The 19,943-nt window shown below is 53.7% G+C and overlaps 6 protein-coding genes across 6 annotated transcripts; 3 read left to right on the top strand and 3 right to left on the bottom strand.

The window, feature by feature from the left end:
• Positions 1-3,905: 3,905 nt before the first annotated feature.
• Positions 3,906-7,097, bottom strand: GLRG_05894 (SNF2 family domain-containing protein; the record flags this gene model as incomplete). The annotated part of the gene is made up of 8 exons (XM_008096579.1): positions 3,906-4,770; positions 4,821-4,922; positions 4,976-5,248; positions 5,319-5,896; positions 6,002-6,421; positions 6,472-6,564; positions 6,665-6,750; positions 6,803-7,097. 8 exons carry the CDS (start codon positions 7,095-7,097, stop codon positions 3,906-3,908), a joined length of 2,712 nt encoding a protein of 903 aa, XP_008094770.1.
• A 744-nt stretch (positions 7,098-7,841) lies between these two features.
• On the bottom strand, positions 7,842-8,600 carry GLRG_05893 (cysteine dioxygenase type I; the record flags this gene model as incomplete). Its single annotated transcript, XM_008096578.1, has 3 exons — positions 7,842-7,966; positions 8,017-8,266; positions 8,328-8,600. The coding sequence occupies 3 exons, from the start codon at positions 8,598-8,600 to the stop codon at positions 7,842-7,844; spliced, it is 648 nt and encodes a 215-aa protein (XP_008094769.1).
• A 2,051-nt stretch (positions 8,601-10,651) lies between these two features.
• GLRG_05892 (wyosine base formation) lies at positions 10,652-13,075 on the top strand (the record flags this gene model as incomplete). Its single annotated transcript, XM_008096577.1, has 2 exons — positions 10,652-10,697; positions 10,770-13,075. The coding sequence occupies 2 exons, from the start codon at positions 10,652-10,654 to the stop codon at positions 13,073-13,075; spliced, it is 2,352 nt and encodes a 783-aa protein (XP_008094768.1).
• A 408-nt stretch (positions 13,076-13,483) lies between these two features.
• GLRG_05891 (MAS20 protein import receptor) lies at positions 13,484-14,263 on the bottom strand (the record flags this gene model as incomplete). Its single annotated transcript, XM_008096576.1, has 4 exons — positions 13,484-13,600; positions 13,666-13,766; positions 13,839-14,084; positions 14,203-14,263. 4 exons carry the CDS (start codon positions 14,261-14,263, stop codon positions 13,484-13,486), a joined length of 525 nt encoding a protein of 174 aa, XP_008094767.1.
• A 756-nt stretch (positions 14,264-15,019) lies between these two features.
• On the top strand, positions 15,020-17,259 carry GLRG_05890 (uncharacterized protein; the record flags this gene model as incomplete). The annotated part of the gene is made up of 4 exons (XM_008096575.1): positions 15,020-15,232; positions 15,307-15,529; positions 15,587-16,856; positions 16,911-17,259. 4 exons carry the CDS (start codon positions 15,020-15,022, stop codon positions 17,257-17,259), a joined length of 2,055 nt encoding a protein of 684 aa, XP_008094766.1.
• A 1,141-nt stretch (positions 17,260-18,400) lies between these two features.
• Positions 18,401-19,760, top strand: GLRG_05889 (calcineurin-like phosphoesterase; the record flags this gene model as incomplete). Its single annotated transcript, XM_008096574.1, has 6 exons — positions 18,401-18,559; positions 18,715-18,756; positions 18,810-18,915; positions 18,973-19,506; positions 19,559-19,631; positions 19,688-19,760. The coding sequence occupies 6 exons, from the start codon at positions 18,401-18,403 to the stop codon at positions 19,758-19,760; spliced, it is 987 nt and encodes a 328-aa protein (XP_008094765.1).
• Between the last annotated feature and the right edge of the window lie 183 nt (positions 19,761-19,943).

Raw genomic sequence — 19,943 nt, 5'->3', positions numbered from 1 at the left:
TCTGCGGGGAAGCAACTCGCCACAAGTACAGAAGGGTGCAACGAGGATGCATGAGGCAGGTACCTTTTCCTCTCCTGCAAGCAAGTGCGTCGGTGTTACAATCTTGGCAGAGATGGACTCTCACACTGCCACACCTTTTACGCTCCCAGCCACGGCATGCGGTGTCCACCTCATCAAATAACGGATTTAGCACGTGTTTTTCAGGCAAAGCCTTAGCAGTCAACCCGAACGTTTGTCCAAAGTCCAAGGTTGTCTGTGCCGGGAGTATAATGCAATCCTTAAGCGTCACCGAAAGGAAAAGGCTTGGGAAGGAAGGGTGGAACATGGACCACTGGACAAATGAGATGAGTTGGTTTGAGCGTGCTTGTCTAGCCTGCCTATCAGGCTGCCTCCCCCTGTCTGCGGTAGGCTACGTACAGGCTGGCTTGGCCGGCCGGCTGGCGCCTTGAGCATAGCATAGCAAGGTACCTAACATCGCATCGCCGGTTGGCTGCACTGTACAGCACGCAGATGTCATCTATGGATGATCTGCTTGGTCAAGAATCCTTTTGGAGACGCGAGGAAGTAGGAGGTGCCCATGTGAGCGGTTTGGATGGGGATCGCCCCTGCACTTCGTGGTTTAGCAACATGATACAATGAGCCAAAGCTTTGGTACGTAGTCATTGAACAGGCTGATCTGGACGTATCAACCCTGCTTGTTTGATACGATGGTACGGAGTAGGTACATTGGCCACACACCGGGCCACAAGGCAGGTAATGATGCTGGCGTCAGAGCTAGGTCGGTAGTCGTGTTCATCCAGCCATCCGAGTCCGTTCGGCGGAACCTGTATCAAGGTAGGTATCAATAGGACGGATGGAATCGAGTACCATGGGGCATCCGCTTTGTATCTGTACCTCAGTTCGGGCTTGGAAAGTGTCTTGGTTGTGCATCGTTCCTTCCGAGCCCCATTGTGAAACGGGATGACTTGGGGGTTGAGGCGCTAGGAAAGGAGGATAGGCAGCAACGATTATATATTACCTGCCAACCTAAACTACCTAGGTGCTAGGTACCTGAGTAGGTAGGTATTGGAAGAGACGATGTGAAGCTCAGAATGAGAGTGATGCCGCCAAGCGTTGCGCAGCAAGCCGCAGATGTGGAGTGGAGTGTGGAGTGGAGTGGATGGGACAGAACCTTGCAGCTACAGTCCCGACAGGGGTGTGAGGCCCCGCGGAAAGTGATGAAGGTGATCCGTGATTGGGTCATCCTTGTAAAAGTATGACGGACCTCGATGTCAAAGAGAGCCACCCTCTTTCCCGTTCCCAAAACTATCCCATCTTTTCCTGCAACCCAGTGTGCGGCTACATACGGATACACCACATTCACATGTACCAAACGACGGACGACAACCACGTCCGCTCGTTCAGTGTCTCTGGCCAGACCCCGACAACAGTCACTGCTTGGGCCATGTCCGTCCAGTGATGGAAGGCCCATGCTGTCGCACAAAATTGCTGTTTTCCCGCTTGTTCTACTGAGACACCCTACCCAAGCCGACCCGCCAATTGCAATGGCTCGAGAAGCAGCCCGCCAGCCAAGCCAATGCCTCATACCCAATGGCACAATTCTCTTTCCTCAGTCTTCTTACTCTCCACAGCACACAAGGACGCCTATGTGTGGGTGCTTTGTGCAGTCTTTGCTGGAGGCCCTTCGGGAAGCGACCCCCCCTGCTTGTCACCTGTTGGCCTTCATCATCATCACCTCATGCCTCCCCGTACAAGATCCAAAGCGGACGCGCTGCGACCAGATGGGGCACGCTTTGCTCTATTCTTGGCAGCTCTGCGGACTAGCTACCTGCTTATGTAGAGCCAGTGCTCCCTGTTCTACAGTTCTAGGCCCGTACGCGGCTGGCATCGACCCAAGGACCACGTCTGCACAGACATACGAGGTACCGGTACCTCTGTCTAGTGGAGATCTCACCCCCCCCCCCCCCCCCCCTCCACGTCACCGCACCATTTTCTCCGGCCGCGGGGCTAAATTGCGGGGCACATATCAACTCGGATCACCTGGACACCCCCGACACACCCGAGCTTGATGTCGTCCTGCACCTCACCCTCACGCCCGATGACAGCATCCGCGCTTCAACCAATCCGGTTGTCTGAGAGTTTTGATCCGGCTCCTGCCGACTGGTTGTCACGAAAGTAAGGCACTGGTTTAGACATGATTTGGTTCACTCATTAAAGGGAGAGCCCATCAAGACGGTAGCAGTTTCTCAAGGACGTGCCGCGAGATCAAACTAAGTTGCTTCATTCGGCGGCCCGCTGTTTGATTCATCGCCTCCTCTATCATATTGTGTGCATCGTTGTACGTATACTACACTACAGTCCACTGTTCCCGGTCCCCTTTCCCTTTTCCATCTTCCCCAAACGGCCCTCGTTTTGATCCACGGCCCTTTGTCGGGGAAGGATACAGCTCCCCAGGCCAAATAATCGTTTCTTTTCTTTTTCCTGGATTATTCATCTCCCGTCTCGCACAACTTGTCCAAGCTTCTTGCTGTTCTGTGGCGTGGCGGCTCGTCATCGAGAGTTCGCGTCGCCGCATCCACGTTGCCTTCGTCCCAGAGACACAAGCCTGTTCTGGATGGAGTCTGATTTTGCGCGTGTTCCTACCGTAGCCGGTTCATGTTGTGGATTGTTGTCCAGCTTGTAAGTAAATGTTTGTGTAGACATGCGGTCCGCATTCCTTGGTGTGTCGGTCTCCGCCGACCTGACGCCGACGTGTCATTTGGGCTATTGAAGACTGTGCGCGTTACGGCTTTGTTGTGATGCATCTTTTCAGTGCCAGTGCCTGGCTGTCTGTGAATTTATCGATGAATTTCAGGTGATTAGTGGTGCTATGTCGTAAACGAGTGGCTTGGTGGAGGAAATCCCATTCTGAGCTCACGAGCCTGCAGGCCTTCTTTTGCGAAGCCTCAAACTCGTTTTAATGAGGTTCCGACCCCAAGCCAGCTATTGGCCGATTGAAATGGATACTGGTGATGATAGCTCAGCAACCCTATGCTCATGCTCCAGTGATTTGGGGTTTGTATATTTGAGGTTGTGGCTTTGGTGTTCAAGTGGAAGAATTTTAATTCGTCTTCACGCTTGGACAATGACAATTGCTAGCCCAAGGGCGGCAGTTCTGGAGTCGCAACTCGAAGCTCGGCTGGGCGTTGATTGGTTGCCAAAGCTCTCTGCCTCTTCTCTTGAGGACATCCGGTCGCCGTCATGAGGTGCGAGCTGGTAGCCTTGCGGCATGAGCCCCAAGTGTGGTAAGCATGGTGGACCGCCAGGCTTTCTCGCAGCTACGCTGGGCAGAGGTTGGCCGTGGAGGGCCAACACGCCGAAGGAAAGAACAGTCTAAACGTCTCCGGGCACAATGGGCCAATCTCAAGCCCCTCATTTGTAGTTTGTATCCCGACAAAAGCCTTTAAGAGGTCATCAGCCATCCGCGGGAGCAGGACATGTTTGTCGTCGCGTAGGCATCTCTGCCATTAAACAATGTACCCCGATATTGGAAGAAGCAAGTGTCAGTTGGTCTACGGACTGGGTATATGGAACTACAAAAAGCACAACAGAGGAGATGATGGAACGCAAGAGACTGTTGGTTTGTAAAGACAGGTTTTTTTGCATATGACTTTCACGCGACGGGAGAGGGGTGTAAGCGGAAGGATCGAGGTACCATATAGACCTCGACGATAGCTGTGAAATCTCACTAACGCTCGATTCTCATAAGCTACATTGGTATAAATAGACCGCCCCTTGAGCACCGACAAAGATACAAGTACATGATGTGGATCAAGCAAACCTAGCAGATCATGTCTACGAATACAACTTTTGTTTACCACTCTGCCCCCACATCCATTGGGAGCCCGATGTGATGGAGAAGCATTTCAGCCAAGCAGCTTCGCAATATCCGCCATACGAGTCTCCTGGGTCTTCTTGCCCTTGTTCTTCTCCTGGAATGCCTTGCCCACAAGCGTCCGCTTCTCGTGCTGGATGTCTAGCACACGCTCTTCAACGGTCCCCTCCATGACAAGACGCCACACCGTCGTTGGCCGCTTCTGCCCCAGACGGTGCACGCGGTCTACGGCCTGGTCTTCAATGGCCGGCGCCCACCAGCTGTCGGCCAGGATGACGGTATCCGCGGCGACGAGGTTGAGGCCGACGCTGCAGACGGCCAAGCTGGCGAGCATCACGCGCGTGTCAGGATCGTGGTCTAGGGCGTGAATGGCGGCATCGCGCTTCGATGCCGTCATAGACCCATCGATGCGGGCAAATTTGTATCCTGCCTCAACGAGCTGGTTCTGGATGATAGTCAAAAACGACGTCCACTGTGAGAAGATGATGACCTTGGACTTGGGGTCTTTGGTCGTGGCCTGGAGGATCTTCAGGAGGGCTTCGGTCTTGGAGCTCTTCGCGTCGCCGTCAAAGTTCTCATCATTTTCTTCGCCGCCTTCAGGGGCGGGCTCGAGTAGTGCGTCTTCTCCGAGCTGGTTGCGGCACATTGGGCATTTGTGCTGTGCCTCAATCACCTTGGAAATGCATCCGCGGCAGAAAACATGTTTGCAGTGCGTGATGACGGGGTTGTTCAGAGTATCAAGGCAAACGGCGCAATCTTCCTGTGTCTCGATATAGAGACGCAGCGCCTCTTGCAAGATCTTGATGTTTTCTGAGTTTAGAGCGACGACGGACTGGCCCTCGAGAGCTGCAAGGAGATCGTCGATTCTCTTGCGGCAAAGCGTCCAATGATTACACCTAGATCTGGGTCAGTCCGAGTACTACTGTCAAAATCGGTCGTTCCTTACACCTGACGCAGGCGAAGGAGCCGCTCCAAAACATTTTGGAACTGGCCCTTGACTCCGCTGGCATTGGCCTGATAATCTTTCAAGGCCACCTGTGCTTCGGACCTGTGGTTTTGAATTAGCAGTGTTATTGCAGAATTCTTATCCGATCGACTTACAGCAAGGCGTCGTATTTTCTCTTCTCATCCGGTCTGAAGGCAATGCGGTGGATGTATTCTTTCTTCATTGGTAGCTTGAGATCGATGAATTTCATGTCCTTTTTGCGTCGTAAACAGAGGTCCCGCATCAACAGCTGGAGAAGGGCTTCGGCTGTCTTGTCACCCTGCGCGAGAGGCCGTGCAATAACAGTATTAAAAATAGCAGGCTGTTCGACACCTCCGGTGATGGAAAGAAACTGCAGCAAGGACTGGAAGTCTTTGACGTTGTTGATGCTGAAGATCGTTAGCAGAGTGTTCCTAGAAGCGCACGTTTATGTAACAAATAGGATGGAGGGGTTCTGACATTGGCGTTCCCGTGAGCACCCATCTTGACTGCGCGTTAAGTTTTCGGGCGGCAACAGCAGCTTTCGTTTTCGCATTGCGTATGATGTGGCCTTCATCAAGTACGACTCGTCTCCAATTTGTAGCCATAAGCGATCCCATCGGCGTCTCATTCTTTTCTTTGCCACCCTCAGTTGCAAGCTTGTTGTAACTAGTGATGACAACCTGGTACTGGGCCAGCTCATTCTTTGTCGCCCTGTTGCTCCCGTGATATGTGAAGATCTTCGGCAGATGCTCTTGCTTGACGTGCCTGTGAATCTGTTGTTTCCAGTTACTCATGACGCTCAACGGGGCAACAATAAGAGTCGGGCCAGGGCCACCGGTCAAAATCAGGCTGATGACTTGCAGCGTCTTGCCGAGACCCATATCATCAGCCAATAAGCCTCCGGAAAGAAGCTTTGGTGGATTCGACACCACAAAGTTCGTCGCCATATTGTACATGCCACGTCCTCGTTGGTCCCATTTCCACAGTTGAATGCTTTCCTGAGTGCCCTTGGCCGGCAGTCGAGGATTCTCCTTAGCCATCATCCAAGCCAGACCCTATGCGCGATTAGTCCCGAGCTATTGTTTTGAAGCACTTGTCGTGCTTTACACTAGCTGTTGAGCTCGCGGAAGAACGCCAATGCGCTAAGAGCGTAATCTTACCTGTAACTGATACGGAAGCAACGTCGACTCCAGGACAGCAGGTTGCTCTGCCATAGGCATCTTGGACAAGAAGTCTTCATCTACGACGAATGACCGTACCGCGTCTCCACGGGGTTGGCCCTGCATTGCCTGACTGGCTTGCGCTAGCTCCTCCAGTGATAACTCGGGCTCTGCCGTGCCGCCATCCAGACCAACTGTTGACTGACTGCCCTTGATACCCAGCATCTTTCGCTGGGCATCGGCCTCAGCTCTCGTCTTCTTGAGCTCGCCAGCTTTGATAAGCTTGTCTTTCTTCAGCCTTTCTTCTAGCGCCAGACGGTCGATGCGGTTGCTGGTTCCATAGATATGTAGACGAATGGGGCAGTCGAACATGCCCTTCTCTCCTGTGAGAATTGCTTCTATCGCAATTTCATCCCGGTCCTGGTTCACATGTGAGTAGGTTACCCTGTCAAATCAGTCGAGGAACGTACAACATATGGCGCCAGCTTTTCCACCACTTTGCGCGGCAAGTGGCCAATCTGAACGCCCATGACATTGCATACCCGAATGGCATTCCGATCGTACTATAGTTATTTTAGAAACATCCTTGACATGGGCAGAGACAATATCCTCGATGCTCTGGATCCCCTCTACAAAGTACGGCAGTAATAGAGAAAATAATACCTGGTTGTTGGGCTCTCGCAGGCAAACGACGACCTCGCCAGGAGAGGCATAACCATTGTAATAACGCACACCAACGATTTTGTTTTCTAAGTCGTCATATTAGTTCAGAGAAATCAAACAGAAGCAGAGGCACAATACCGAGAGTTCCATAAAGCTCCCGTAGTGGGCCGTCGGGAGCTTGAGTCAAGTCAATTAACTCCTCGTCGGTGTCATAGTATGTATGAGCTTGAGACGAAGGCCCCGTTATGACACCGGGGCTGACAACTGGCTGAACGTTGAATCGTGCATTTCCAACCCCCCTGACGCCTGCCTGGCCGCTTAGAGTTACCGGACGGTTGCCAGACGCCCTTTTTGTCGGCCGTGGGGTGGAATCGCCGTCGCTGTCGCTACTAACGAGATCGATGACGGGAGGACCGCGCTTCTTGGGCGGCATCCTCAATGCCGAAAGCTCTGGGCCTATTCCCGGAGCCGGATTGGGGCTAATACTGGAGCAGATTGGGAAAGTCGTTAGATTGGTAAGATTTTAGGTCGGTACCGAGCACTTCCACATTCGGCTTCCCAGAATCAGTTTCCCAAGCAGACGGGAACCTCATTCAACACGTCTTTCGCGTCCTGCTTACTTAGCGTTTGGGTGGGTAGGTGGGGGGCGACGTAACGATTTGTTTTAGGTATGGAGGATGTGGATGGTGTATGGGGCTTGATTTGTGGCTGATGATGATGGAAGAGTGGAGCTGGACATGTCGAGCACGCCATCGTGGGGAGGTCCACATCAGCCAATCACCACCTGTTGACAAAATCACGACATTTCACGTGACCAGATTCGGGGCCGTTTGGATGGTTTCTGGCCAGCAACGAGGACTTTGCGGCTCTTGCGCACTTACAACCTCACTTCGTTCGGATTTTCCAGTCTCAAGTGTTTGTCTGTTGAATTTGCTACCCTTTGGTGCCCGAAATACATACGGAAACGCAGCAGGTCGAGCTCCTCGTCAGCATCTATCCCTCTACGTACCGGATAGAGCACTCATTCATCATCAGTCATCAGCCTGCCGACATGTGCTCTTCGGCTCTCGGCATTCTCAGTCTTACATCAAACAGGACGTCTCCAAGCTCGGACAATCATCAAAGCCAAATATGCGAACCCCTAGAACGAGATAGAACACCGTCGGCACTCTCACATCTACTGCTTCGGTAGTCGGCGGCCGTACGCCGAGTAGTAGCCGCACTTGGCCACATGGCTGCGCTTGCCCGTCTTCTCGTTGAAGATGTTGCATCCCCCCTTGGCGACGTTGGGAGGGGTGTAGACTACAACATGGTCAGCCGATTCGTTACAGAGTCGGCCAAGCAAGACCTACGGTGAAGGGACACAGCGAAGTCGCTGCCCCTGTTGCAGACTCGGTGAACACCAAGCTCATCTGCCATGTATGCCACCGCATTCTCCTTGTGTGTTCTCTCAGAGATGACCTTCATGGGTTGTTCTGCGTCGCCTTCGGGGAAGGCATATCGGATCTCAGTCAGATCGCCTTTGAGGATCTTCATGAGGCAGTGGGCATTGCCGTGGTCGTGGATGGGACTGCCCTTGCCTGGGGTCCAGACAAGCACAAGCTGTGTCGCGTTAGCCTGATGTGTCTGCCACGAAGTCGTGGCGGCGACGCCTTGTACTCACAAGGTTGCTCTTGCCGTTGCCCTCATCGACAAGGTTGCGGGTGTATCCCATGCCCTTTTCTGCGAATGCAAATTGTACCCATTCGCTCTCTCTTGTGTTGTACTCTTCCATCAGCTTCATCAACTCCTTGACATCGACATCTGCTGAATCCAATCCCGACGACGGGCCAAGTGCCTCTTTCAATCCCCACACGAGCTCATCGAACCGGTTGCCGTCGTGCTTGAGGTCACGCCCAAAGGCAGAGGTGATCTTCGTCAGGATATCGAGGGCCATGGCTACGGACACTATCAACTACGTTGTTGCTCTGGATGGTGATGGGCTGTTGGGTAGTCGTGCGGGGTTTGGCTCGTTTTGCTCGTCGATAATACGATTCTGCCCGGTCACCAGGACTGGCGCTCAATACCTGATGGAAATGGGCGGGTCTGGCGGAACTACTGGTTGATCCGACCTCGGACAGTGGGTCATCCTATCGTTCCTGTTTATTGCCCTTTGAGACAGTGTCAATCTGGCCACGTTACCAGAGCATGGCTTAATGGAGCGACCATTTCGACGGTTGGCGGATAAGTCTCCAAAAATACGCGCTTCTGGTTGGGCGAGATAGCCACTTGCAAAACTCAAGTGATCCTGGCAAAGCCGCTGATAGGCGAAAGACGGCCCGGATTTTTCAGTGGTCAGATGGCCAACTATAAGACGAGATGGTCCTGCTTAGCGTTTCGCGGTTTGAGATTTAGCTAAATATCAACATAATGACATGCCCCTTTAATGCAGTGATTGCAAAAAACAAGACGTTTGACACAAGCAATGCCTATTCTCTGTTCTATGGCCCGGGCCCGCTCTGCTGGCGCTGACCGATAACCGCTCCAGTCACCTGAGCGGGTCCTGGCGGGGCATGTTGCCGAAAACGGCGAAGGGGTCCCTGAGCACTTCTCACTAGGGGTACTCAGTGTGGATTGGAGAGAACGGCCGTCACTATGGCGGAAAACTGCAGATAGTTCAACTTGAGCTCAAGTTCCTTGATTGTTCTCTTACGGGGTATGCAAGTAGGTTTCGAGTTCACAAGATGGTGAAACACTCACATTTTTTCTGCAATCATTGGCATGACGATATTCTCACGGGCACCTGCTCAGGGCCTATGGTTTGACTCCTGAGCCTGGGCCCCGTTACGTCTTGGCGACATGCATAACGGTACCATATGCCGTATAAGCCGTCCCCAAGTACTTGGTCTGGCATTTAGCACGGGATTAAACGAAACTGCCCAGAGCTTCGAGTGGTATTAATGGCTTCCAGTCTTGGTCCAACCTTTCGGTTGCAGTGACACTCTCTGAGGGCGGCCTAGTTGCTCAGGTTCCTACCACCCCATATTGTTCGTTCACCGTATTCATCGTATCCTGCATCTTTTGGGACATCAGTATTTGCTTCTCAAGCATGGTCTCCGTACTCTAATTTCATCACCTGACCGCATATAGTCTTCTAACAAAGGAGCCTATCGTTCCCGTCTCTCTGTCATCGGGCCTCTGATGGTGGAGGTTCACCTTCCCGCTTGGCATGTTGGCGACTTTTATAAGCTTGCTTCGGTTAGGCGAATAGTGCAAGCCCTTTCTATTGACCGACTCGCTGGATGTTCTCTTTCCGTCCTGTCTTAGGTTGATAATTGCTGTTACAACATTCCATGAGTCTAAATCTAGCGAGATCTTCTCCGCACCCTGTTTTAGAGACCTAAGGGACTGGCAGACGCGGGCTAGTTCGTATCGAAGAGTCTGAGCAGCTGGCTAGGGCAGATCTTGTGCCAGGTTCCATGAACCCACCAGATACTCCTAATGCAAAGCCTTTCTGAAGTCAATAGCCTTATGTCGTACTGTCGTTTTTGGATTGCATTCGGGGCTTATACCGGTTTAAACAACTTGTTCTTGAGGTAAGAGCGCCAGAACATTACGATCTTGAGGACATGCTTGGGGGGCATTGGGGCCATTCCCTTTAAGCACTGGTCTCTATCATCTAGAGAGGTATGTTTGGAAGTGCAGAGGGTTTGTTGTCTACGTGTTGCGCTAAGCGATAGATAGTCAACAACTGAGGTTCCCGAAGAGGCTAATGGCGGGGTCCGAGGTGCAGGGCAGATTCTGTGGCGGGGCACCACCAAAGAAGTCCAGGCGCAGCTGTAGGAAAGTTTGAATAATAATTGCAATTGCAGTCGCACCCACTGGTCAAACCCCGCTACCGCCCAGACGCGACCTGGGAGGACACCAGCCTTTTCGCACTTTCCGAAGTGACACAGCACCCGCGCAACAGCTCGGACTCGAGCAAAGCGCCGCTCCATTGACCTTACAATGGCGTCCTACCTTGAACCTGCGGGGTTCAAGGACATGCTGAACAGTAAGTTGCATTCCCTCTCGCGTGACTGCCAACGGGTTTGACGTCCCTTGTGCTTACACTCCTTTTGTACAGACGCCCACGATGCGTGGCAGCAAATTCGTATTCCCGTAATTCTTTTCGCGGCTTTCGGCTTGCTCGTTCTACGTTTCTATCTACACAGCACCAAGGAGAAGGGAGAATTGAAGGCGATCCCCAAGGTCTATAATAGAGAAGAGTCTGCGACCAAGCTTGTAGACCAAAAGAAGGAGGCGAAGACGGATGGTGAACTCAGCCCGCCGAGCCCTACCGCCGAGCCGAAAGCGCAGAAATCGAACGGACCCAAGAGGATAAAGGGCGGTCTAGTCAAGCGAGCCACTTCGGACTCATCGAGAGGAGAAGCCCTGGCCCGCAAGATAAGGCCTCTAGTCTTCTTCTCAAGCATCACCGCAAACACGTCTAAGATTGCAAAGGAATACGCAGAACGCCTCGAAAAAGAGCTGCAAAAAGTCGCCACAGACACCAACTGCTTTTTCGCTACGCCCGAGGTCCTCGATCTTGCCGAGGTCGACTTTGACGACTATTTCATCACCCCGCCCAAGTCGGAGGAGGACCCTGCCGAGCTCTTCTACCTCTTCCTACTGCCGAGCTACAACATCGATACGATCAACGACACTTTTCTGGAACACCTTCAGGAGACTCACCATGACTTCCGCATTGATACTGCTCCACTGTCTTTGCTCCTTGGATACTCCGTTTTTGGCTTTGGTGACAGAGAGGGTTGGCCGACGGAGGATGACGGTTTCTGTTTCCAGGCCAAGGAGGTCGACAAGTGGATGGCCAAGTTGACAGGCCGGAAGAGAGCTTTCCCCGTAGGGATGGGTGACACGAAGAGGGACTACACCGAGCGGTTATCCGAATGGTCCGAGGGCGTCGTTGATGTACTCGGCATGCTGGCCAAGACGGGCAGCTTGGGTGAGGGTCTTCCCGGAAGTGGCGCCCCGGAGGAGAGTGACGACGAATCCGCGGAAGAGGATGATGATGAAGTTCTCATTGAGGACTCGGAGGCTAAGCCCGAGAAGCTGAAGAACCGCAAGAATATTGATGACGTCGAGGACCTGGGCCGAATTATGAAGAGCTCAAACCCGGACGCGGGCACAAAAAGCCGCACGGTGGCGGCACCCATCGCCGTTGACTTCACAACGTACGGCAAGACAGCGCAGAAGAAGACGCCCACATCCGTGGTCAAGGAGATGGTGCCAAAGAACTCACCCACCTACGCATCACTCACAAAGCAGGGCTACTCCATTGTAGGCTCACACTCAGGCGTTAAGATCTGCCGCTGGACCAAGTCGGCTCTCCGCGGCCGCGGCTCTTGCTACAAGTATTCCTTCTACGGCATCAACTCGCACCAGTGCATGGAGACGACGCCTTCGCTTTCGTGCTCTAACAAATGCGTCTTCTGCTGGCGTCACGGCACAAATCCCGTCGGCACGACCTGGCGCTGGGTCGTCGACCCTCCAGAGCTTATCTTCGACGGTGTAAAGGCCAATCACTACAGCAAGATCAAGATGCTCCGAGGAGTTCCTGGTGTTCGCGCCGAGAGGTTTGCTGAAGCCATGCGCATCCGGCACTGCGCTCTCTCCCTCGTCGGCGAGCCCATCTTTTACCCTTACATCAATGAGTTCCTCGGCATGCTCCACGCCGAGCGAATCTCCTCTTTTCTTGTCTGTAACGCCCAGCACCCGGATCAGCTTGCCGCCCTCAAGGCTGTGACGCAGCTGTACGTCTCCATCGACGCCTCCAACAAGGAGTCTCTCCGCAAGATCGACCGCCCCCTGCACCGGGACTTCTGGGAGCGCTTCCAGCGGTGTCTCGATATCCTAAGGGAGAAGCGCTTCAAGCATCGCACCGTCTTCCGCCTGACCCTGGTCAAAGGTTTTAATGTCGACGACGAGGTCGAGGGCTACGCTCAGCTCGTGGAGAAGGGTCTGCCTTGCTTCGTCGAGATCAAGGGCGTCACGTACTGCGGTACCTCGACGGCGTCCAACGCTGGCCTGAGCATGTCCAACGTCCCCTTCTACTGGGAAGTAGCCGAGTTCGTCAAGGCGCTAGAGAAGAGGCTCAACGAGAAGGGTCTTGGGTACGGCATCGCGGCGGAACATGCCCACAGCTGCTGTGTCCTACTTGCAAGTGAACGTTTCTATGTCGATGGCAAGTGGCACCCGCGCATCGACTACCAGCGCTTCTTCGAGCTGCTGGAAGAGCGCGGCCCGGATGGTGACTGGAGGCCGGAGGACTACATGGGCGAGGCGACACCCGAGTGGGCTACCTGGGGTAACGGCGGTTTCGACCCCCGGGACGAGAGAGTGGACAGAAAAGGCAGGAAGATTGAAAGGTAATCAATTAGGGGTAATGAGCACAGACAGGAGGTTTGGGCCAGCCACGAGATTTCTGGGTCAAGACTTCATGAAATCGTGAAATTTCATAGACTTACCTTCTTGCCTAATTCGTCCCTGTCTGGATCATCAATATACACGTGGTTTCCTCTTACAAAACCTTCTATCAAAACAGCCCAGCCGGCCAGGTATTGTACATTGAAAAGTCATAATTCCTCCCTCTTTCTCGTTCTTTTCTCAGTATGCCAGGGATTACGGATGGATAATTGGGTTTCGCAGCACCACGCCACTTGATGGGGTAACTGCGTGTTTTTAGTCGGTGCGCCGGAGAGGAATTTCCGGTATAGGAAAAGTGAGAGTGGAGGGGACCTCGTTATGATGGAGAGTTGCTATGTCGAAAAGGATGTTCGTTTAGTCCAGGCCGACGGTGGGCAAGTTGCTGAAGTCGGCGTTGATGCCGCCCTGGTACTCGCCAAGTTTTAGACTATCGTCGTAAGCGATCATCTCGGCGAGGACGTCGAGGACGGGCTGGGAAACAGTCAGCGACAAACAGTCCAAAACAGCCACTATATGGCAGTAATTTCCATCCTCACCTTGGGGACAGTCTTGTCGTAGATGTTAATCAGGTCTTGGGGCGTAGGGTAGACCTTCAGACCCTTGTAGAACGCAAGCGCAGCGTCAACAGCGCGGGTGGCTGTATCATCACTATTGTCAGCAAATGATACTAGTTGCTTTGTGGAACCTTTCCGGGAGAGGTTGGACTGACGGTCTGCGGAGAGAGTCTCTCCCTCGGAGACCTGCTGAAGGAAGTAGGTCTCCTTCTCCTCGACGTCGGTAGGGAAACCCTCGTCCTTGGCGTCGTCGACGGCCTGCTTTAACGCTTGCCGCTGGCGAATAGTCTCCTGCTGGGCCGTTTCTTTCTCGGCTCTGTGCTGTTTGCGCTCGTTCCTGCGCAGTTCTCTTCGGAACTCGGCCTTGTTGCGGCGCTGGTAGTCGAAGTAGGCGACGTAGGCTTTTTCGGGGGATGGGGTTAGCAAGAGAGCTCCATGGCGCCAATGGTTTGATGGCTTTCAAATATCGGCAGAGCCGTGACCCGGTCGCTGGATGCGTAGGTGTCAAGGAAGACTCACCAACCAAGCCGGTAACGGCGGCGGCGACTGATGCCGTCACTATCGTCGACGTCTGGGACATTTTTTTTTGGAGATTTTCGGGGGGTTTGCGGAGGAGAGTTTGGCTCTGGAATTGCAGCAATGGATAGCTGAGGAATCGACGAAGCTTGCAGAGAGGTGCGCTCGGAGTGAGATATACTGCGCTTCGAAAGTTTGGAGATGATCGGAGAGCCGGGAGAGACAACTGGCGAAGTTTCGTTGACGGAGTGAATATCCAAGGAAAGAAGCTCTATCGGGAATCGATGGAGCTTCCTCTACCAATTTTTTTAGCCTCTGCGCCATTGCTCCCAGGTCGCGTTCTTTGGCTGCCAAGCAGCAGCCGCCGTAGGTGGGTCTAGGGGCACGGGCCAGTGCAAGTGGGTGTAACGAATCACCGAATAATCCACATGCACTCGGATCTGTTGTCCACTGGAGAGAGGGAGGAGGTTACGTAGTGTGATGAGTGCCGCGGTACGTCCCAGTCAACTGTCTTCGTCCAGGTCCGAGTACTATCCGTACCTACCTACCTAGACACTACGGATACCTACCTAGTACCTACTACCTATCTTGACGTCCAATGTGCAGGGTCCCTGTCTTCTCAACGGCCACCACAGCAAGCAGCTTCCCATTTCTTAGACGACAGACAGTGCATGAAACAATATCGACCTGACCCGACTTGCAACACCACGAGGGGGCTTTGTCCTCGCCCTTTCTACATCGCAACAACCTGAGCTATATGCGTACTTAGCGCCTCTCGATAACAGCACCTCCGCGCTTCACACCAACTCAATTGCCCAGCATGTCGGAGGATCGGGAGCGGAGCAAGATCTCCCTCCGGAGCGGCAAGCGGAAGGCTCGCCCTCAGATTAGTGCACCGCGACAGATCTCGGAACCCATTCTGCAAGATGGATCAGGCCCTGTACGGCCCCCCGACTCGAGGCCGGCGGCCGATGCTGGCCCCCCTCCAGTTCAGCCAAGGCTTCGGCCGCCGCCTCAAGCTGGAGGAGGAAAGGTAAGCACTCTCCCAAAGATGGTGCCTATGGAGTGCGGCATTGAGGCTTCAGGAGCTGATAGCTCGACACACAGACCTCGGACTTGGTGAAGCGACGATATTCGACGCGGTTTAATAATCTGCCGAACGACTTCGATGTGAACAATCCGCCGGTACCGGCCATGCCATCTCTTGACAAGTACGAATCCCGCCAGCGCAGAGCAGCACGCCCACCTCCAAGCCGTGGGGGTGACTCCGCCCCCGCTCCAGTCGTTGATATCAAGGCATTACGAGACCCCGATTTGGCGCCAGATCAATGTGAGTGCTCGGCTGACCAATGTCTGCCTCGCTTGCAAATGACTAACTCCTGAAAAGATGTCGCCAACTTGCTCAGTGAGGCATCAGAGGACCAGATCCGCGAGTTCGAGGAAAGCCTGCGCAGCCTCAAAAGCCGGGCCGATGCAGATCTGCAGCAGAACGTTTTGCAGAACCGCACTCAGTTCATCAAAATCAGCAAGGAGGCTGAGAAACTCAAGGGCGAGATGCGGGCGCTAAAAAACCTCATGACCGATCTCAAGGTCAACACGACGGCGCTGCGACAGGCCTCGAACAATGGGAACATTGAGTCATCTGACCTTGGCGGAGAGCTTACGACGGGCATGAGCAAACGGGACAGGCGAAGTTCGGTCGCCGATCGAAGCGCACTGTGGAACTCGCAAATGCAGGCACTTTACAAGAACGTTGAGGGGTCCCAGAAGTTCCTGCCCAACTCTGCCCGTCGCCACGTTATTCAAAATGCGGGCGCATGGATCGAGCTGGACAATGCCACTTACAAGTCCCGCCGAGCGATGCAGATATTCCTCTTGAGCGACCACCTGCTCATTGCCTCTCGCAAGAAGAGGAAGGCGGATGTGCCTTCACGTGAGGCACAAGGCCCCCTCGTCAAGCTGGTTGCCGACAGGTGCTGGCCACTGCTCGACATCGAAGTGGTTGACATGGCAGGGTCGAGCGATAATTCTACAACCAGAAACAAGCTAGCGGACGCTATCATGGTTAGAGGTGTCGGCCAAGAATCCGTCATTTACCGGACTGAAAAGCCCGAGGACATGGAGAAGAACAGCCTACTTCTGAACATTCGCAAGGCGGTGGAGGAGTTGCGCAAGGAGAGACAATCGGAGCTGGAGGCGAACAACAAGGCCAAGGAGACCATCAACTACTTTGCCTCCCGGGACCCGGGTCTGCTTCAGAAAACAGAGCTGCTGGAGACGCTATCCGATATCAAGGATATGCTCATCGAAGTCGATGGAAAGCAGCAGAACCTACGATGGGTAGAAAGCCAGATGGACGAGCTCGACATCGACATTGCGCTACAGAGCTTCGAGCCGGCCGTTGGCCGCGTCGAGAAACTCAAGAGCCTCGCCCGGGGGCTGAAGAACAACGTGGTGGCGCAGGACTTTATCAGCTTCAAGGTCGAAGAGCGGTGCGCTAAGTTGGCGGGCATGATCATTCGCGAGCTGGAAACGACGCACACTGCGCCTACGAAGAACAAGCGAAACATCAGCTGGTTAGCCAGACTGGGCTACGAGGACAGGGCTCGCGAGGCTTATCTGCTAGCGAGGCACAGCATCATCCAGAAGAGGTCGAGGTAAGCTGGGACAATGACCGCCTGACTGGAACTGATGGCTAACCTCATCTTTAGGCAATGCATCTTCCAGGGTAACTTGCACCAGTACATCTGGGAAGTCTCATTTGTTTACTTTTCACTCATCCGTAACACTGTGAGCTGCTTTCACGCATGCTTTCCCCCGCCCATGATGAGTGCCTGCGTCAAATGGGCCAAGGAAGAGGTGGAGACTTTCAATGGCATCCTTGCCCGTCAGCTCAGTGGTACTGAGCGCGGCGGCAAGGTATGGACTGACTGCATGGAGCGAGCACACGAGCACGCAAAGATGTTGAACGAGGTGCAGCTGGATTTCCGCACTCTTGTCGGACGGGACCTGGACCAGCCGTCGGGAGTTACCAGTCCGGTTGGCCTCGGGCTGTCGTAAATGGAAGTGCCAGAGTGTCTGCAAGTCGTTGAGGCACACGGATGATCCAAATCAACCACTATACTGTTTGATGGTAGATGAGATTATGGTCATGGTAATGGAAAACGACTGATTGGGCCAAATCTTGCGAGTTGCGTTTGGCAAAAGGTCAGGCATACGGTAACCTTTTAGATAGACGCGGAAGGGCCGCCACCACTGACTGGCATCCCTGGTTTGTCACTGTTTACCTGCGAGGGCGTTATTGATTAAAACGGATGAACACGGAGACTATGGGCTGACAGCGGTCCCAAGATGGAAATGGAAACAAAATCGAATGAGAGAACCGATGCAGCATGATTGAAGCACGTCGATGAGGTGAAAGTAGTTCAAGAGCACGTTAAGCTACATAGGTGAAGCAAGTGAGATCTTTTGGAGAAGGAAGTCTAATGCAGGAGTACCCTTATGCCGGGGTCGATGCAACAAGTGGGGGCACACTACGAGACGAGCTATTGCCTCAGTGCAGCGTATCGGGTTAAGCGAGTCCAGTCCAGTCCCAGGCCCTGGTTGACATTCAAGGCAATCTCTCCTCCAGCCTGCCCGTTCCGTTTGGCTTGTGGCGTGCCTACCTAGCTACGTAGTCCACCGTGCCACCCCCCCTCGCTCCTGCCCACCCTAATCTGGTCTGGCTACTGTACTCTGTAACCAGCTGAGCAAAGCAGAGCAGGCAGAACACCGCACCGGCACCACCTTCCACATCGCAAAAATCCCCTGCATGCCCAACATCGACGCCTTTCTGATCCGACCACATGCAAAGCAACAGTGAACATAATCTCTCTCCATCCCACACACTTGCGAATGCCTCCACCCTCGTTCATCCTTGCCGCCGGATACTCGATTGCAATTCTCTCTACTGTTTGGCCTTGGACAAAGCTCTGACCGCCTTTGACGATTTGCCGCCAGCCCCACGCTAGGATTGGGGTGCTGTGCTAACCTGAATACCGCGACCGGCCGCTGAAAACATAAACGTCATCCTCACCAACCTCGACTACGACGACGACGACGACGACGACGCTGCCGTACTTTGCATTCCACCTTTCCGCCATTTGTGACCGGTTGCTCTATCTCCAACCCTGACATTTCAACCCACTAGACGACTTTTAACATGGATACGAACATGGAGGATGTCGGCCGCGTCCCCGCCGATCTGCCCTCCGCCCAGAACCTTGAGCCCACCACGATCCCGACCCTAGATGGCTGGATCGAGAGCCTCATGAGTTGCAAGCAACTCGTTGAGGCCGACGTCCAGAGACTCTGCGAGAAGGTCAGTACTCACCTTTCTGAGTCGTGATGGGGATCGCGATGCGCGGACACCAGCTGTGGTCATTGCTGCCAATCGCCTTTATCGTCGCCCCCTCATCTCGAACCACCCCTCTCTCGCGTGATCGCCAGGGATGCTTTTCTAACATCGATCAACAGGCGCGGGAAGTCTTGCAGGACGAGTCCAACGTACAACCAGTCGTACGTTTCCCCGACAGTCGGGAAAGTGATTCGCGCTAACCCCCTTCCTGCAGAAATGCCCGGTGACAGTGTGCGGTGATATCCACGGTCAATTTCACGATCTTATGGAGTTGTTCAAAATTGGCGGTCCCAACCCAGACACCAACTACCTCTTCATGGGTATGTTGTTTCCGCGATAAGCTCGCGTCCTTGTGGATAGATTCTCACTCGTACCAGGCGACTACGTCGACCGAGGCTACTACTCCGTCGAGACTGTGACTCTCCTCGTCGCCCTCAAGATCCGATATCCGCAGCGCATCACCATCCTCCGTGGCAACCACGAGTCCCGCCAGATCACCCAAGTCTATGGCTTTTATGACGAGTGCCTTCGGAAATATGGCAACGCCAACGTGTGGAAGTATTTCACCGATCTCTTCGACTACCTCCCCCTTACTGCCCTCATCGACAACCAGATTTTCTGCTTGCACGGCGGCTTGTCCCCGAGTATCGATACCCTTGACAACATCAGGGCGCTCGACAGAATCCAAGAGGTGCCCCACGAGGGTCCCATGTGTGACCTGCTCTGGTCCGACCCCGATGACCGCTGCGGTTGGGGAATCTCGCCCCGTGGTGCTGGCTACACCTTCGGCCAGGACATCTCTGAGGCGTTCAACCACAACAACGGTCTTACGCTTATTGCACGTGCTCATCAGCTCGTGATGGAGGGCTATAATTGGTCGCAAGACAGAAATGTCGTTACCATCTTCTCTGGTGAGCTCTCCCTGGACCTGGTGATATGCCCAACGATTACTAACGCGAACAGCACCCAACTACTGCTACAGATGCGGTAACCAGGCGGCGATCATGGAAATAGACGAACATCTCAAGTACACGTTGTAAGTGCCCTTAAATACATGCGTTGCCAACAAGAATGGCTGCTGACCATATTTAGCCTGCAATTCGACCCTTGTCCGAGAGCCGGCGAGCCGATGGTCTCGAGACGCACGCCCGATTACTTCCTCTGATACATCTATTCAATACCCTTACCGCCTGCTCCAGAGCATTCTGGATGCTATCTGTGGACGCGATGCGAAAGATTCAGGGGCGGCGCATGCTCAACTTGCATTGGTGCTTGGGAGAGTCTAATTTTGTCAGATTACTACCAAAGCCAGGAAAACCAATGTACTCCCAAGAAAGAGAGATTCCGG

Source organism: Colletotrichum graminicola (assembly GCF_000149035.1).
Source record: "Colletotrichum graminicola M1.001 genomic scaffold supercont1.21, whole genome shotgun sequence".
Classification (NCBI taxonomy): Eukaryota; Fungi; Ascomycota; class Sordariomycetes; order Glomerellales; family Glomerellaceae; genus Colletotrichum; species Colletotrichum graminicola.
Note: the sequence above shows the minus strand (reverse complement) of the source record. Positions and strands in the feature narration are given on the sequence as shown.